The sequence below is a fragment of the Mustela erminea genome, chromosome 7, assembly GCF_009829155.1.
Source record: "Mustela erminea isolate mMusErm1 chromosome 7, mMusErm1.Pri, whole genome shotgun sequence".
Taxonomy (NCBI): domain Eukaryota; kingdom Metazoa; phylum Chordata; class Mammalia; order Carnivora; family Mustelidae; genus Mustela; species Mustela erminea.
This window is the reverse complement of record NC_045620.1, coordinates 104,533,728-104,552,664: the sequence shown is the minus strand read 5'-3', so window position 1 is coordinate 104,552,664 and position 18,937 is coordinate 104,533,728. Positions and strand designations below refer to the sequence as shown.

Genomic DNA, 18,937 nt, shown 5'->3' with positions numbered 1-18,937 from the left:
TTTTTAAAATTGAAGTATAATTGACCTACAGTGTTCTATTAGTTTTAGGTATATAGTAACTCAACAGTTTGTTACTCAGTGCTCATCACAGTAAGTGTATTTTTTTTTTTTAAAGATTTTATTTATTTATTTGACGGAGACCACAAGTAGTCAGAGAGGCAGGCAGAGGGGGTGGGAAAGGCAGGCTCCCTGCCAAGCAGAGAGCCGGATGTGGGGCTTGATCCTGACACCCTGAGATCATGACGTGAGCCAAAGGCAGAGGCTTTAACCCACTGAGTCACCCAGGCACCCCCGGTGAGTGTATTCTTAATCCCCTTCACATATTTTACACACCTCCCCCAAGCCAAAATCATTGTTTTTTTTTTTTTTTTTTTAGGATTTTATTTATTTGAGAGAGACAGAGAATATGAGCAGGGGAGCAGGGGGAGGGCAAGAGGGAGAGGGAGAAGCAGACTCCTTGCTGAGCAGGGAGCCCAACACCAGGCTTGTTCCAAGGACCCTGGGATCATGACCTGAGCCTAAGGCAGACACTTAACAACTGAGCCACCCAGGCACCCCAAAATCATCGTTTTAAACGGCCGAACACTAAGGACCTTGAACGGATCAGTCCTTTCATTTAATTTTTTCATAACCTTGGAATGAATTAAAGATGGAGGGAGGAGTACATTTTAAGGTGAGAATTACATCAGAATTGCATTCTAGGGTCACTGCTCCCAGACACGCACTTTCTGTTTCAGACATGATCTTGCGACCTAGAGCTTTGTGAGTTATTCACAGAACTCCATCAGCTGTTCTAGATAGGTCAGAGAATACTCATGTGCGGTTTAAGCCTCCACAGATGTCCCAGACAAAGATTTAGAGCATCTTTGCTTCTGCTATTCTGTGTCCTGCTGCTAGAGATGACAAAAAGGTGGGGAGGGCTCCAGAACATTCCAAGCCTGGTAAGTATTTCTGGTTGAAATCCTTCAATCTCACTACCACCCCGACAAGGAAGCACGACTTTAATCTCCTGGCATGATTAGTTTTGATCCTAAGCTGCATAATAGAATAAATGCCCCCAAACGTGCAGAGTAAATCTTATTAACGTCAAAACTACATTATATGCCCTGTAGGAGACCAGAAATCAATTTTTACATCAAGAGAATAGGAAAGCTTCTGGGATGCACAGAGAACGTCCCCTTACACCCTTTCCTACATCCCCAAACAGGCGTTTTTACATTAAGAACAAACCGGAAATTAGCATTCTGTGCCTACTGAGTGCTGGTCGCATTCGCGCTCCTTAACTCATTTAAGTCCTGCTACAAAGTAAGTACTGAATGCTAACATCTTACATTCGTGACAGTGCAGTCTGAGAGATCTGGAATTTGCTCAAGGTGACACACTGCAGCAAACAGGAGTCAGGATTTGAATCACAAGCAGTGTCCTTCTCCACCCCGACAGCCCCCACCCCCTGCCACCGCCACGACGCAGAAAACACAGGTCTGCAGGAAATTAATGACCCACAGCCTTCCTAAGGCTCTGCGCCATAACGGGGAGACAACCTGGTTCTCGTGACTCTTCAGTCTTTCTGTTTTCACCGAAGTGCATGACTGCGGGAGCAAAGCGACCACGTGAGCCTTCTCCCTCCCCCGGCGAGGGCCAGTGCTTCTCTGGCCAAGGGCAAGTCACAGGTGCGACAACGTGCCAGGACTGGATCCGGAGCCCGACGGCTCGAGCTCTCCCGCAGCGTCACTGGACTGCCGGGAGGGGAACTCGGCCCGGTGTGGCCTCTGGACGCGCGACAGGTCACTAGTGCGCTCAAAGGGAGGCTGGCGAAGCGGTCAGCACTGTGAACCCGCGAGGTGGAGGGACTAGGAATGACCTTGGTCGCGCGGCCTCTAAAACCCCGCATGGCGACCTCCGACGGCAGCGCTAGGGTCCCCCACGGCCTCCACCAGTAACGCACCCGTGCGGCGAGACCCTGCACAGACGCCAGGGCGAGGCTGCAGAGAGGGGGCTGGCCCTCCCCACGTGGACAGGCTCCCCGCTGGGGGCGTGGCCGCCGGCGCGAAGCCGGCCAATGAACGCCGCCGTCGGGCTCACCCGGTTGGGCACGCCGGCCGGTGGGGCTGCGCCATCCCGGGGGCGGGGCTCCGGAGACGGGGCGCGGCGCGGCGGGTCACGCGGGTCGCGGCGCCGGGCTATAAGTAGGGGCCGGCGGCGTGTGTCGCCAGAGTGATGGCTGCCGGCGCGCGCTGCGTGCTAGCTCTTCTCGGCCGCTGAGGCGCCCGCGGGTGCTTCCAGGGTGGGTCGCCAGGCCCCGCCGAACCATCCCCGGAGCCTCCGCCCCGGGCCGACTCCTCGTCGACCCCAGGTGCGTGCGTCTGTGGTTCCAGCCCACCGCCGCGGCTTGCACCTCTCGTCTCCCGCTCGGCTCTTCGTTTCCTCTGGTGAGTAGTGGCGCCACCTTGGATAAGGCTTTCTTCTCCCCGCGGCCAGGCGCCGATGCCGTGGCGCGGGAGGCGGCCGCGTGGGCCGGTGCGGGCGGTGCGGCGAGATTCTGGCTTCGTTTCTGTTCGCCTCCCTCCCCCACCCTGCCCGCCCGCGGGCCTTTTTGGCGGTCCCCGGGCGGCGCGCGCGGGAATGGCCCTTTTCCGGTTTTCGTGGGGAGGGCGCGCGCGGGCGGGCGGCGGCGGGAGGCGGGGGTTGGGGGGATGCGGGCTGGGCGCGCGCCGGCCGAAGAGGTCCCCGGCGCCACGTGCCCACCGCCTCGCGAGCCCTGCTCGGGGCCGGGGCCGGGGCCGGTGGGCTGCGGGCCGGGGTCAAGGCCGAGTCCCCCTGCCGCGTGGGCCAGCGCGATGTGCTGCACCGGCTCCCCAAGGGCGCGCTGCTATTGTTATTTTCTCCCCCCACCCCCACCCTCAGGATGAACTTGCGTCCTTTCTCTTCTCCGCCATGGAATTCTCCTTGCTTTTAGCCCTCCAGAGCCAAAGAAACCCCAGACAACAGATGCCCATACGCAGCGTATAGCAGTAACTCCCCAGCTCGGTTTCTGTGCCGTAGTTTACAGTATTTAATTTTATATAATATATATTATTTATTATAGCATTTTTGATACCTCATATTCTGTTTACACATCTTGAAAGCCGCTCAGTAATTCTCCTATAATTAAAAAAAAAAAAACAACCACTAGTCTAGAGAATGGCATCTACCGTGACAACGCTGACTACCAGTACTATTGCTGCTACTGCTGCTTCTGGTCCATTGGTGGACTACCTATGGATGCTGATCCTGGGCTTCATTATTGCATTTGTCTTGGCGTTCTCCGTGGGAGCCAATGATGTAGCAAATTCGTTTGGTACAGCTGTGGGCTCAGGTGTAGTGACCCTCAAGCAAGCCTGTATCCTAGCTAGTATCTTTGAAACCGTGGGCTCCGTCCTCCTGGGGGCCAAAGTGAGCGAAACAATCAGGAAGGGCTTGATCGACGTGGAGATGTACAAGGCGACCCAACAGCTGTTGATGGCCGGCTCCGTCAGTGCGATGTTTGGTAAGTTCTTTTTATGTGTGTCCCTTAATGGCGGGTGAACAAATGGGTATTTCCCTTCCGTGCTTTCCCTTTCAGATTTTCTTCTGCAGAATGCAGCGCATTCCTAAGAATTTTGCCATTTAATAAAACTTGCCTGTGTTTCAGGTTCTGCTGTGTGGCAACTAGTGGCTTCGTTTTTGAAGCTTCCCATTTCTGGAACCCATTGTATTGTTGGTGCAACCATTGGTTTCTCCCTTGTGGCAAAGGGGCAGGAGGGTGTCAAGTGGTCTGAACTGATAAAAATTGGTATGTTTAATTCTAAATGGTTTTTAAATTTTTATTCTTGTCATGTGCTATCATGGCATTATATGAAATATATGGTGTAAAATAGAAGGTTTTGAAGATAGAATATTAAAATGTAAAGTGGTTTTTTTTTTTGGTTGGTTTGTTTTTGGTTTCTGATTTTCATTAGTTGACATTTTTTTTTAAAATTTTATTGTGTTCTGTTCCAGTGATGTCTTGGTTCATCTCTCCACTGCTTTCTGGTATTATGTCTGGAATTTTATTCTTCCTTGTTCGTGCATTCATCCTCCGTAAGGTAATCCTTCTCTCTCCTCCTTTATGACCTTTGATGGGTCATACTCAGTGGTATTCAGACTGCTAGCATTCTTCCAGATGTGATTGGTGTGGCCTTAGAAAGTTAAAAAATTTATGTTTGGTATATTTCTTGTATGTCGCTAAGTTTTCTGAAAGAAACAAGTTTGCGGTAACCAGGAATGCATTCAGGCAGGAAAAATTGAATGAGTACTGTGGTGTCCCAAGAAATAGGAGAGACTGGGAATGAGAAAATAAGGAAATTTATTCAGGGGGGCTTTGTAGAAGTGTTTGCAGATTATTGCTTTACCTAAACTATCATATGCAGATCAATTTGACTTAAGAGCTTGGGGTTCAGGAAGTCACAGTGTCTCTTGAGGCTTTTTTTTTTTAAAAGCTGTTAGTTAAATTGAGTAGTTTGGGTCTCCACATAGTTAATTTTGTAGTACTGATTATCATAACCAGTTTATTTTATTTTTTTTTAAAGATTTTATTTATTTGACAGAGAGAAAGATCACAAGTAGGCAGAGAGGCAGGCAGAGAAGGGGGGAAGCAGGCTCCTTGATGAGCAGAGAGCCTGATGTGGGGCTCGATCCCAGGACCCTGAGATCACAACCTAAGTCGAAGGCAGAGGCTTAACCCACTGAGCCACCAAGGCGCCCCTCATAACCAGTTTATAAGCTTCTAGGTGGAGACTATCTCTCACAGTGATTTGACTCTAATTTCTTAGACTGGGTAAAAAGAGCCAATAAAGGTAGTTTTGTTTTGTCTTTCTTGGCCAAAAAAAAGTTTCCAGACAGTCATTTAATTTCCTGTCCTATTTGAAAATCCCTTTTGAGTGACCCAGTAGCATTTCTTTTATCTAGAATTCTGGTGCTGGCTCCAAAATAAATGTAGACAACAAGGAATGTTGTCATTGGACTGAGTTATTTACTGAGTAAGAATAAATGCATTTTGCTCAGGAAACAAAGTTGTTCTTTTTTTGAGGTGAATGGCTCTTAACTGTCTATTGTAAGTTCTTAAAAACGCTCCTAAATGGAAGAAATCTGAGTGAAGGAAGATAGGTAGCTTAGAAATCTGAGTGAAGGAAGATAGGCAGCTTAATCCCAAAGGGTAAGAATATATTCAGAGCCATTTGTTTGGTCTAGTTGTAAGCTTCTGTAGAGAAGGATTTGTACCTTTGTGGAAATACCATGATTCATTAATCACTTTTTCTGTGACCCGAGTGTGGTAGAATATAGCAGTTGAATATTTGGAAAATTTGAAACTTTTGTAGGTTGGTTATAACTTGAGAGTAAATAGTTAATTGTTACTATTATTGGCCTTGAAATATGCTACTGTTCTATTTAGCAAACAGGTATGGAGAGCTCCTACCCTCCCAATCCCCAGAACTGCTGTAGCATATGATAACATGATGCTTAGATTTGAGGCATACCAGTAGTCACAGCTCAGATTCTTCAGTCTTATTAGAGGCATATAGCTTGCTCTATACCAGATACCAGGAGAATTAATTAGGATCCTCTGTAGGGGATTCCTGCTTTATATAAAAGTTTACATTGGGTCTTTGTTGATAATTGGGAAGCAGACTGTTCTGATTCTGGAGAGGCTTTGTGTGTCTCCAGACAAAACAAACTTGTCTTCTTTCTTGGAGGGAGAATGGTGGTGGTGCTCTGAGGGATTTTCAGTGGCCCGAATCTCTGATTTGAGAAATGTGTGACAGGTATTTTTTACCCAAAGTCAGTAGCTTAAGTTAAGTATATTAACTTCTTAACTATATATTCATTATGGGGGAATGAGGGTGGACATGATCAAGAATGATTGGAATAGTGTTTATTTTTTTATTTTTTAATTTTTTAAAAAAAGATTTTATTTATTTATTTGACAGAGAGATCACAAGTAGACAGAGAGGCAGGCAGAGAGAGAGAGAGAGGAGGAAGCAGTCTCCCCGCTGAGCAGAGAGCCCGATGTGGGGCTCCATCCCAGGAGCCTGAGATCATGACCTGAGCCGAAGGCAGCAGCTTAACCCACTGAGCCACCCAGGCGCCCCGGGAATAGTGTTTAAAACAGTATTGACTTTGAGGACCTTCTTGACCTCCAGGCCTCCCTTTCCTCCCCATGGCACATATGTACCCTTGTGTCCAGTCTATCAGTGAGTCTTTAGGTGATGAATATGAATAGTTCTGGTTATCTCAGGTTTTAAATCTCAAGAAAACAGCCTAATGCTGGTAACCTTTGGGCATCCTGGCAGTTAAAGTCTGAATATTTGACCATTAAAATGCTTTCCAACTTAAGATTCTGTTTTGGGAATTAACATTAAAATTGCTTTTAAAAAAATTTGTTTTCTCAATGTCTATTTCAAGGGTATTGGGTAGTCTATTAGGAAAAACCAGAATGGAGGTGCCATACTTCCTCATAAGGACCGAGGGCAATAAACAGGAAGTAGGGGAAAAGGGTAAATTTTCCTATCGAGTATTTAAATGCTAGTCAGAGAAAACGGGTTGTTCAGCATTTTCCCTTTTGTTAGGAATCACATTAAATCTAGGACATCTTTTCTAACTCAGAGGAGCCTTTTTCTCTATACAAAGGCTTATGTGAAAATCCAGTATGTAAACAGTGGAACTATTCTGGTTGAAGATGGGGAATTCTGAAGACCCCTTTTTCACATCTTATGTAATTGTGTGGTGAGATATTTACATTATTTCCAGGTAAAGATTAAAGTGTGTGTTAGATGGGTCATAGAGTAATACAAATTATGTGAAGTTGTTAGCCTTGGTTACCTGTTGTGAGTGACCCAGCGGAGTCTGGAGGGAGTAAAAGGGAGAACACAGTTTGTTTTATCCTGCCCTCCCCACCCTCCTGGCTGATTTATGAATTTAGCCTTTTCTTTTTTAAGATTTTATTTGACAGACAGAGATCACAGGTAGGCAAAGAAGCAGGCAGAGAGAGAGGAGGAAGCAGGCTCTCTGCTGAGCAGAGAGCCCGATGTGGTGCTCGATCCCAGGACCCTGGAATCATGACCTGAGCCGAAGGCAGAGGCTTTAACCCACTGAGCCACCCAGGCGCCCCCGAATTTAGCCTTTTAGACTACGAGTCTGTATTTCATTTCTTTTTCTTTTCTTTATTTTTTAAAGATTTTATTTATTCGAGAGGGAATATGAGCTGGGGGAGAGGGAGAGGCAGACTCCCCACTAAACAGGGGATGACGCGCCCCCCCCCCCCCCACCACCATGGGGCTCAGATCCCAGGACCCATCCAGGCATCCCTAGTCAGAAGTTTTAGAATCACTATGGGTCTTTCCCTTTCTTCCCAAGATTTTCTTTTTGGATTGTGATTAAGACAGCATTAAACCTTTAGGGTAATATCTTTCAAAGTTTAGTCTTCCCCATATATTCAGATCTGTATTCTCTTTAAGGATTTGACTTCGGTGTTTTCCTATAGAATTAACACACATTTGTTGTTAATGCAACTTTTATTTCCAGTCACACTAGCAGTGCAGTTCCTTAAACATTTGTTGGAGTTTTTGCCTGAGGGCTTTTGTACTCTGGAATATACCCTCCCCCCTTGCTTTTTTTCCCACCTTTAGATATGTACTGGCTTGTTGACTTAACACATTTGTGTCTTTGTTCCACTGATACTCCCCAGTGTGCCCCTCCTTCCATCACTGCCCCTTATTCTTTATTTTCTTTATAGTATTTATTGCTATTTTTTTCTGTACTAGAATGTAAATGCCAGTTTTTTGAGGGCAGGAACTTTGTCTCAATTCATTGCCATATTTTAGTGCTCAGAATAGTGTTTGGCATAGTCTGTTGAATGAGGAGGTGACTTAGTGTACAATTCATTTTTATCTTAGCACTCTGGTAGATCATTAATAATGGCATATTTATTGATGTCTAGAAAAAATGGTTGTCACAGGTAAATTCTGCATATTTTGGTTTTAAGAAATCTTTGCAGGGGTGCCTGGGTGGCTCAGTGGGTTAAAGCCTCTGCCTTCGGCTCAGGTCATGATCTCAGGATCCTGGGATCGAGCCCCGCATCAGGCTCTCTGCTCGGCATGGAGCCTGCTTCCTCCTCCCTCTGCCTGCCTCTCTGCCTGCTTGTGATCTCTGTCAAATAAATAAATAAAATCTGTAAAAAAAAAAAAAAAAAAAAAGAAAAGAAAACAAATCTTTGCAGACATGCTGAGGAATGTCCTCACATCTCATTGTCTATTTCTTTTTTCTTTTTCAAGATTTTATTTATTTATTTGACAGACAGAGAGAGATCACAAGTAGGCAGAGAGCCCGACGTGGGACTCGATCCCAGGACCCTGAGATCATGACCTGAGCTGAAGGCAGAGGCTTAACCCACTGAGCCACCCAGGCACCCTCTAATTGTCTATGTTTTGACGTCTTTTACAAATGTATAGTACATCTCAGATGTCTGCTCAGATTTACTTCTGGCCATCAGGTTCCTTAGAATACTGGGTGATGGGGGTGCCTAGGTGGCTCAGTGGATTAGGCTTCTGCCTTCAGCTCAGGTCATCATCTCAAGAGTACTGGGATCGAGCCCCACATTGGGCTCTCTGCTCAGCAGGGTACCTATTTCCCCCCTCTCTCTGCCTGCCTCTCTGCCTACTTGTGATCTCTCTCTCTGTCAAATAAATAAAATCTTTAAAAAAAAAATACTGGGTGATGAAACTGATTATTTGGGACATTACCAGTCACTGGTATAAGTAGCCTTGTTAGAAATAGCACCCTTCCCCCCTCAAATAATAAAAAACCAAACACAAACTTAGGTTCAGGTAGATGTATAAGATGAGATCAGTCTTGGTAAGGGAGACTTCTAGGAACAAGGCCAACTGGGATTTTCCTACTACTGTGGAGACCATTAGCGGCACTGTAATTCCTGAACCTCCCCCTTTACAAGGTTCTTTGGAAATGAATTAACTGTAACACCTTTTAAGGTATTGATCTTAATCTTTTACAGGCAGATCCAGTTCCTAATGGTTTGCGAGCTTTGCCAGTTTTCTATGCCTGCACAGTTGGAATAAACCTTTTTTCCATCATGTATACTGGAGCACCTTGTAAGTACATAACAAAATATTTAAATGTGAATTTAAGTTGTTTATAAAACTTGCATTAAATGCCCAATTTACCCCTTTTTGCTTTACAGGACTGAAATCTCCTAGAAGGTGGCTGGCCTGCGCCCATTTCAGAAGGCTGCAGGCTAGTGTATGCTGAGTTAACCTAGATAGTTTTTCAACCAAAGAGACCTGCTAAGATTCTAAATCACTACAGACCTTTACTCTTTAGTCTTCACAGGATCCACGATAATATGACCTTCTCCCTCCCTTTCTCCTATCTATGTTGAAAATACTGGAAGTGATAATGACCTCACCTACTGACTACTGAAGAGTCATTAGTTATATTTGGTCTTCAATAATCAGTCATTTAGAACTGGTTTGCTGGATATTCTCATTTTTCTCTCCCAAATGGAGCTACCTTTGTTTCTAAGCACTAAATTTACTTCCCTGAATCTGCTTGAATGAGAAGAGCTGGGATGTTTAACAACTGGTCTAAGTACACTTGGAAGAAGAATTCATGCAGCTAAGAGGAAAAATAATTTGTGAGGATATAAAGATTAAAATGATTGCTTTTATTTTGGGACTAAGGCAAAGCATGGATTAAATTATGATACATGTTTAATTTGGGAACTGAAAAAGATCAGTCACTTGTAATTTACAGGACGTTACATGCTTTGATCAGTCATTTTGCTGTCTAGGGTCATTTGACTTGATGGTCAGGTCAGTGGCTTTTGATCTTTTGACCGTGACCCACTGGAAAAAATACATTGTACATTGCTGCCCAAGACACTCATGTAGAGAAGCTGCTTGCTCTTACTGTGTGCTCTGCACCCGTATTTTCAGATAATTCTCTAGCTTTTTTTTTTTTTTTTTTTAAGATTTTATTTATTTGATGGATAGAGATCACAAGTAAGCAGCGAGGCAAGCAGAGAGAGAGGGAAGCACGCTCCCCGCTGAGCAGGGAGCAGGATGCCTGGCTTAATCCCAGGACCCTGAGATCACCACCAGAGCTGAAGGCAGAGGCTTAACCCACTGAGCCACCCAGGCACCCCTCTCTAGCTTTTTTTTTTTTAATGCTCCTTGGGGCAACTAAATTGATTACTTTTCTGACTAATAGATCATAACTTGTTTCTTAAACTTCACTGAAGTAATAAGTCACTGACCAAAAATGAAATTAGCTCAGTATTTTTTTTTAACCTTGTCTTTATTTTTGGAATAATTAGGAAAGAAAATGGACAACTTAATGAGAACACTGATCTTACTTAGGGGATACCAGACTCCTTACCAAATGGTATGGGCAAAGAAAAGCTTGCATGCTACATTTTTGTTCTTTTTTAAATTGAAGTCTTTGTGCTAAACTAAAAAAGTCTCCTGTGAGGCTCTCAGCACTGAAGTTTTATCTGGTAGCTGCAAAGCTTGTAGTTCAGTGAAATCATTTTTGAAAAAGGAATTTGGGATGTTTTTGTTCTGTTCTTTGTGGATCATTTACAAGAAAAATTTCCCCTTCTCGTTTCCTCTCTTTGGGGAACTTGGAACACAGGCAAATTTAAATTGTGATAGAGATTGATTAAATTTCATGAATATTTTAGTTTGTGTGACTAAATACATGGTTAAAATTGATAGGAATTAAAATGGAAAGATTTATAGTCATTATAGAACTTTAGTTTTGAAGGGACCACAATTTATATCTGATTTTTAAATATTAATAATTGGGGGAGAATAGATTTTCCATTTTTTTTTTTTAAGATTTTTATTTATTTGACAGAGATCACAAGTAGGCAGAGAGGCAGGCAGAGAGAGAAGGAGGGGAAGCAGGCTCCTTGCTGAGCAGAGAGCCCAATGCGGGGCTCCATCCCAGAACCCTGGGATCATGACCTGAGCCGAAGGCAGAGGCTTTAACCCACAGAGCCACCCAGCTTCCCCTAAATTTTCCATTTTCTAAGTAATTTAATTCCTAATCAGAATAAAGCAAAAGAACTGTAGGTAGCCAAGCTATTCTTGGATAAACTATAATCATTATAACATCTTTTAGGCTAAAATAGAATTCTGTAGTGTTTTGCTTCAGTCAGTAGTCTAGGCTAGTGGCTTGGAACCTGTTGGCATATAAGTGATAAGCAGAAGAGGACTGATACTGATGATCCTAAAGCTAGGTGGAAAGTAGGCAAGTCCCTAAGATAAGGCTTGTTAATGAAATTACCACTGAACTATTTTCTTTTTGTGAAAGATAGCCCTTTGAACTATTCTTATCTTTTGATAGATAATCTGGTTTTTCTGTATCTTAGTTTGATAATGTCTCTTAAGAGATAATCTTTTTAAAGGATTTTACTGGAGGATAATAATAGTGGATGTGGTAACTTCCACAGAGAATTCTGTCACTATGACAAAGACGACTCTTGGGGCCCTTTTCTTTTTAATATCAAAATCTGTATATGCAAACATAATGTGTGGCAGCTACCATCTGGAGGCTAGGGAGTAGAATGCTTCCATTTTTTCATAGCTAGTGCAGATCCTGAGAATAGCGAACCTTATTATCTTCTAAGTAAAGAAAGGAAAAAAAAAACACCCAGTTTTTGAAGGAGCTTGGGAGACTTGAACCTAATCTAGCAGGTGTGGAGAGTGGGCCAGAGGTGGTGGTGTGGGTTTCAGATGACTGGGGGATTTTTCTCCCCTCCTGAATTTATGTAGTCAGGAACACAATGAAAACCCTGTGGACTTAAGACTGGCAGCAATTGTAAAGGGTGATGGGCTGGCTTGGGGAACTCCAGAGTCCCCAGAGGAGGGTTTACACATTGTTGCAGGGGGCTGTTGCCCTGGGGTTTTCAAGATGCACCATTTTATCTCCTAGTGCTGGGCTTTGACAAACTTCCTCTGTGGGGCACCATCCTCATCTCGGTGGGATGTGCAGTTTTCTGTGCCCTTATCGTCTGGTTCTTTGTATGTCCCAGGATGAAGAGAAAAATCGAACGTAAGTAACAAATTGTGGCAGAACATTTTAACTAGGAATGTGCTCGTTTCTTGTGTGATCAGTTAATAAAAACACATTATTCCGATAGATTGGCAAAGTCAAAAATTTAAGTGAGATTTCAGGAGATGGGTTTATTGGCCAAACTATGTTTTTATTGATTTGAAATGACCTGAGACCTACTTATAAGGAATAGTTGGCATATGTTGGGGATGAGCTGGTCATTTAATCTAGTTTTTACTGTATCAGTTGCTGGTGACAAATACACAGAGAAGTAGCTTAACATTAACTTCGAAGTATGAGGATATCTTAAAGTCTAATAAGGGTAGGCATAAAATTTTTAAGGGGGAAACTATTCTAACTACTTTTGTGTGTAACTTCACAGATTTTGACATGTGAATTTAAGTGTCTTGTTAGTATCTGACTTTTAGATGTGGTCAGTTCTCAGAATTGTCACACAGATTTGAGAGGTAGATATTTTCCATTGTTAATGTGAAGGAATTGTTTAGACCATTACTACATAGGGTAGTAGAGTATAATTAAATACAGAATAAATTTTGTTAGTGTTAGTCTTATTTAAACTTTGTATTCATTTCCTTACTGGCTGAGATTTGTTACAGTAATCTTTCTGCCCTTTTCATCTGCAAATGATTGGTTAGAGATTTCACCTTTGTCTTTGGGAAGTGAAAGGCTGCACACACTGCAGGGGCACTAGGAAGAGTGCTGTGTCATTGCAGCTGCACCGAAGTGCTTGTGCCCTGCGCACAGTGGGAATGAGGCTTGCATGACCTCCTGCTCTCGTTTTTCCTCCAGTTTGGGAAAAGAGACCAGTCTTGCTAATGTTTTAGGTCCTAGTCTATAGCATGGTTGTGCTGCCTGAATGAACGTGTAAATGTACTGGGCATTGTAGACTGGGCAGAGGATGTTCCTGCTCAGTTGGGGCATTTAGATCCATAAGGTGTGGAACATTAAAGCACGTCTCTGTTTTACAGAGGTGGGAATTCGAGTTTTCCTCTGTAGTTGTCTGCATTGAGCTGTTCCTTTGCTTAAACTCCTAGACTGAAATTTGGGGGCATTCCTTTTTTAAAAAGAATGTGAATTAGATGCAGTGTAAATTTTCAATCTGTCTACCTCATGCTTGAGGTACGTTTCACCTCAGAATGGGTTAGCAGGGAGCTAGGAATAGTTTTTATCCTTATAAAACCGAAACCTTTGTTTTGTAAAGGAGAAGAATATACAACAGAGCCTAAAGTGCCTAAAATATTTTACTGTCTGGCCCTTTACTGAAAAAGTTTGTGACTGCTGAAGCACTGTTGATTTCTTCCCAAAGGAAAGATAGGAGATATGGCAAGTGAAGCAAACAAGGAAACCTATCCCAAATTTTCACTGAAATACATTACGCTGAGATGAATATTTTTGAGGTAGGGGGAGGGAAGGTGTGGAATGAGTTTGGTCAAAACCAAACCAACCCCCCCCCCCCCCGCCTTTTTTCTAGGAGAAATAAAGTCTAGTCCTTCTGAAAGCCCCTTAATGGAAAAAAAGAATAGCTTGAAAGAAGACCATGAAGAAACAAAGTTGTCTCTCAGTGATATTGAAACCAGGAATCCAATTGCTGAGGTAGGATCTGCCACGGTGCCCCTCCGGGCTGTGGTGGAGGAGAGAACAGTTTCGTTCAAACTCGGAGACTTGGAGGAAGCTCCAGAGCAAGAGCGGCTTCCCAGCGTGGATCTGAAAGAGGAAACCAGCATAGACGGCACTATGAATGGTGAGTGGAGTGAGAAGAATTTTACTTTGTTACCTGTACTGGGGAGGAGGCTTATTGTTTGGACCCCATGATGTTTGTTTTTAACGTTACTGTTTTGGTCTTGGCTAGGGGCAGTGCAGTTGCCTAATGGGAACCTTGTTCAGTTCAATCAAGCCGTCAGTAACCAGATAAACTCCAGTGGGCACTATCAGTATCACACTGTGCATAAAGATTCTGGCTTATACAAAGAGCTGCTCCATAAATTACATCTTGCCAAGGTGGGAGACTGCATGGGAGACTCTGGCGACAAACCCTTGAGGCGCAATAATAGCTATACTTCATATACCATGGCAATTTGTGGCATGCCTCTGGATTCATTCCGTGCCAAAGAAGGTGAACAGAAAGGTGAAGAAATGGAGAAGCTGACCTGGCCTAACGCAGACAGCAAGAAGCGAATTCGAATGGACAGTTACACCAGTTACTGCAATGCTGTGTCTGATATTCACTCGGCATCCGAGATGGACATGAGTGTCAAGGCAGAGATGGGTCTGGGGGAGAGAAAAGGAAGTAGCAGCTCTCTGGAAGAATGGTATGACCAGGATAAGCCAGAGGTGTCTCTCCTTTTCCAGTTCCTGCAGATCCTTACAGCTTGCTTTGGGTCATTCGCCCATGGTGGAAATGATGTCAGGTCAGTTGACTTGGAGTCTCAGTGTCATGCTTTCTAGTTTTGTATCACCTTATCCCTTTTATAAGGCTGTGGTTGTGGCTTTGGTACCATAGCACCCTGTGGGACATGAATAATCTAGAGAGGATGAGGTAATAGCTGTTTAGCTGTTATTGACTTAATTAAACAGGCAGCAAAATTTTTTTTAGAAGGGTACTTGACTGGCTCAGTCAGTAGAGCATCTAAGTTTGTGGCCCATGTTGGGTATAGAGATTACTTAAAACCTTTTTTTTTTTTTAAGAGATTTTACTTATTTATTTGACAGAGATCACAAGTAGGCAGAGAGGCAGGCAGAGACAGAGAGAGGAAAGCAGGCTTCCCACTGAGCAGGGAGCCCAGTGTGGGGCTCGATCCCAGGACCCTGGGATCGTGACCTGAGCTGAAGGCAGAGGCTTAACCCACTGAGCCACCCAGGCACCCCGTGACTACTTAAAATCTTAAAAAATATTGTGTGTCCCCCTCCTCCCCTTTAGAGAGATTACAAAGAATGTTTCTGTAGATGATAAACACAGATATTCTTCAGGGAGAGGTCTTCTCTGTCAAGATAGGGGCCAGTTCTGTGATAGTAAATTCTATGAATACTGAGATGAAAAGCTAAAAAATCACTGCCCTAGGGAATGAATTTGGATGTTGTTGGCCTTATTTCTGTGGTTTGTAAACTGGTCATTGGAACCTGAGTTGTTCTAGGCTACCTCTTGGATGAGAGGCCACCAAATGCATGGGATTCTTCTCTTAAGAGCAGCTTTTATTTTCTTCTGCTTTGTATGTTGGGGTTCTATTTATTTCTGTTGAAAGGACTGTTTGCTAAATGAGCTTGACAGCTTTGCTTTAAATAATCTAGTAGGTCATTTAGCAAACTGGATCTTGCCAAATTCTAGTTCTGCCTGAAAAATCATCTTTGTCCTCTTTTTTCTTTCAGCAATGCCATCGGTCCTCTGGTTGCTTTGTATCTGGTTTATGACACAAGAGATGTTTCTTCAAAAGTGGCAACACCAATATGGCTTCTGCTCTATGGTGGAGTTGGTATTTGTATTGGTCTGTGGGTTTGGGGAAGGAGAGTTATCCAGACCATGGGGAAAGATCTAACACCAATCACACCTTCTAGGTAAGTTGGTAAAACAGGTCTTAGGCTAATGCTCATTTTCTTAGGATGCATAATATGTGTAGTGTTACCACACGAATCTTCAGCTAATGTAACCCAAGCTTGAATTATTTCCTGGTGTTCCTCTCATTGTTGTGAACTTTTTCGATTTCACATACTGTCTGGCCCTTAAACAAAATTTTGGTCAAATATTCATCTCCAGTGGTCTCTTAATAACATAACTTTTCTGAGAAAGGCTGTGTGTGGAGCAAATAGTCTTGTATACTTGTCCTTTATTTGTCTCTACTTGAGAGCTGAGATTAATTACATTCTTCAAAATAGAAGTGCAGACTTTAATAATGGGCTCTTAGGAACCCTTAGAACCTTAAAAATGTTAGAAAAGAGGGAAGAGAGCCCAATTTAAAGTAGATTTCAGGTGCACCTGGGTGGCTCAGGTAGTTAAGCGTCTGCCTTTGGCTTAGGTCATGATTTCCAGGTCCTGGGATCCCACCCTCCATTGGGCTCCCTACTCGGTGGGGAGTCTGCTCTTCCCTTTAAGATTGCCTCTTCCTACCCCTCTGCTTGTGCTCTCTCTCTCTCAAATGAATAAGGAATAAATAAAATCGTAAAAATAAAGCAGATTTCAGGAGCTACAGCAAATGAAAGATGTTAGGTCAGTGTTAGGTTTTGTCACTGAGTGGATCACAGTAAAATTGGGTTAACTTTGAGGTAATGTTAGCTTATAAAAAAGATCACCTTCCATTCTTGACAAGTAATCTTTTTATGTCTACAGTGGCTTCAGTATTGAACTGGCATCTGCCCTCACGGTGGTAATTGCATCAAATATTGGTCTTCCCATCAGTACAACACACTGTAAAGTAAGTATAGTTGTAAGGTATATGAACTGTGTCTATTGAATGGTTCTAGTAATACAAAGAGGTTTTTTTTTTTAATGTAGTAACTGTGGTTTAGAAACTTTTATGCAGTTGGAGTCTTGAAGAGTTCACAAATTTAGGACAAAGGACTGTAATAATGTAAAGGCTTACAGTTTATAATTCCTTGGGTCGAGTGTTCTTATTTAAGCCGATAATGTATGTTCTCCCCAAACAATGGCGAAAGTCCTTTTACAGATAGTTAACCCATCTGTGAGGCATGTTGGGCTGTTGAAGGGCAGCGTTAATTATAGAAGGCGTATATTCATAGCCTCAGAATTGAAATACTGAGAATCTTGTTGAATTCTGAAGTTGCTCGATGGCCATGTAATAACTAGAAAAAGGAAGAAACTAGCTTCCTTAAGGCAATTTAAGTTGGTTCATCCTGGAGCCTGTGAGTCATACTTCCTCTTCTAGGGTATCTCCAGTTGATTCGCTATGAGGTCTGATATCTGTCCTCCTCTAAAATGATGCTCGGAAAATCTGAAACTTAAAATAATTTATTAAAACTTGATTTATTTAAGACTTTATTAAAGCAGTTGATTAAAATGCTGGTAGCTCAGGAGAGAGAAAGGAAGTGTTCTCGTTCTCGTCTATTTACGCCAGGTACCACAGAAGTAATGATTGGGTTTTTGTATTGCCTTCGTCTTCCCATGAGTAATCTGCTTCTTACCCTGTTACAAACCATCTTGCATGGAATCCGTCTCATCAGCAGTTTGGGGCTGCTTACCTATGTACGATTATGAGTCTGTTACCAGAATACCATTGGCCTCTCCTAACCAGTGTCCTCCATCCCTCTCTGCTAGGTGGGCTCTGTTGTATCTGTCGGATGGCTCCGATCCAAAAAGGCTGTTGACTGGCGACTCTTCCGCAACATTTTTATGGCCTGGTTTGTTACCGTCCCCATTTCTGGCGTTATTAGTGCTGCTATTATGGCAGTCCTCAAATATGTCATCCTCACAGTGTGAAACTGTTTGAGATTACAATTCGTGTCGATGTTTGGGGCCACCTTACACATTCCTGCTCCTTTCAAGAAGGATCACAGTGTTACAGAAGACCGACAAGAGTTTTTTTAAAGTTTGGGAGCTGTGGGAGGGAAGTGTTACTTGTGCTATAATTGCTTTTGTGCTAAATACAACTTGTCTCAAAATTAGCTATGTAAAATAGCTGGGTTTCCACTGGTTCCTATTGAGGTCCCTTTTCCTTCTGGGCTGTGAATTCCTGTACATAATTCTCTACTTTTTGTATGAGGCTTCAATTCCATTATGTTTTAATGTTGTCTCTGAAGATAACTTGTGATTCCTTTTTTTTTTTTTTTTTTAAAAACAACCATTCAGAGCCTTTTGACGCAGTGTGCTCTGCTTTGGTGGTTTCACCAGCTTCTGCCCTAACATGCACAGACAGGGACCTAACAACAAACATAACTGAAGCTTCCCTTGTAGTCTCTTAGAGAAATAGAGCCATTTGTACTCTGCCCTCCTGTCGGTAGTGGCAGGTTCCGTTGGCATATGTGGGAACTTCTTATAGGGACGAGGTTCTTTGGACACAGTGAAAATTTTTAAGTTAGTAGAAACTTCTTGGCAAGCAATTCATTGACAATTACTGCTGAAAAGAAGTAGGAAGAAAAAGCCTTCTGGCTGTCTTGGTTATTTCTTTACAATTTCTGGCAGTGTGGGATGGATGAATGGAGTGGAATATGAACTTTGGGCAAGTTAAATGGGACAGCCTTCCATGTTCATCTGTCTACCTCTTAACTGAATAAAAAAGCCTACAGTTTTTAGAAAATTTTGTTCTCATGGTTTTTGTTCATGTTTGAAGCATCTGGGCTATAGATCAGTTAGCCCTATGCCATTCTTAGGAGAGTGTTCTCATCTTAAATGAGAACTACCGACCTACTTAAACTTTCCCACTCCTCCCTGGTAAGTTTCTTGTGATCCCAGAATGTACGTGACTTAACTCCATAGGTACTGTTGTAGCTGTTTGGCATTTTTCCTTATAATAGCACAGCCTAGACACTTTCACGTTAGCATGTATAAATGTACTCATTGTTTGACAGCCGCAAAGTTTTCCTGTTTGGATGGACTGTTACCAGATCCTTATTTAGAATGTCCTTAGCTTTGCTATTATGAAGGATATTAAGACAGGTGGGGTGTGTATATGTGTGTGTGGGTAGCTCAACTTAAAAATGCTCAGTGTTGGGTTCTTCAGTCTGGACCCATTACCTCTTTTACCCTTGATCAGAACAGTTAATGAAAAGTACGTTGCTTTGCAAAGTATGTTGATGATTCCTGTCCTGAGAGTTGTGTTTTAGGAAGATGCTTTTGAGAAGCCAC

The 18,937-nt window shown here is 43.1% G+C and overlaps 1 protein-coding gene across 1 annotated transcript; it reads left to right on the top strand.

Moving 5' to 3' along the window:
• The first annotated feature begins 2,176 nt into the window (after positions 1–2,176).
• On the top strand, positions 2,177–18,389 carry SLC20A1 (solute carrier family 20 member 1). The gene is made up of 11 exons (XM_032352752.1): positions 2,177–2,429; positions 2,905–3,526; positions 3,671–3,811; positions 4,018–4,103; positions 9,065–9,161; positions 12,007–12,126; positions 13,619–13,888; positions 13,997–14,555; positions 15,511–15,696; positions 16,466–16,550; positions 17,411–18,389. Exons 2-11 carry the CDS (start codon positions 3,181–3,183, stop codon positions 17,570–17,572), a joined length of 2,052 nt encoding a protein of 683 aa, XP_032208643.1. The 5' UTR covers positions 2,177–2,429; positions 2,905–3,180; the 3' UTR covers positions 17,573–18,389.
• The last annotated feature ends 548 nt before the right edge of the window (positions 18,390–18,937 follow it).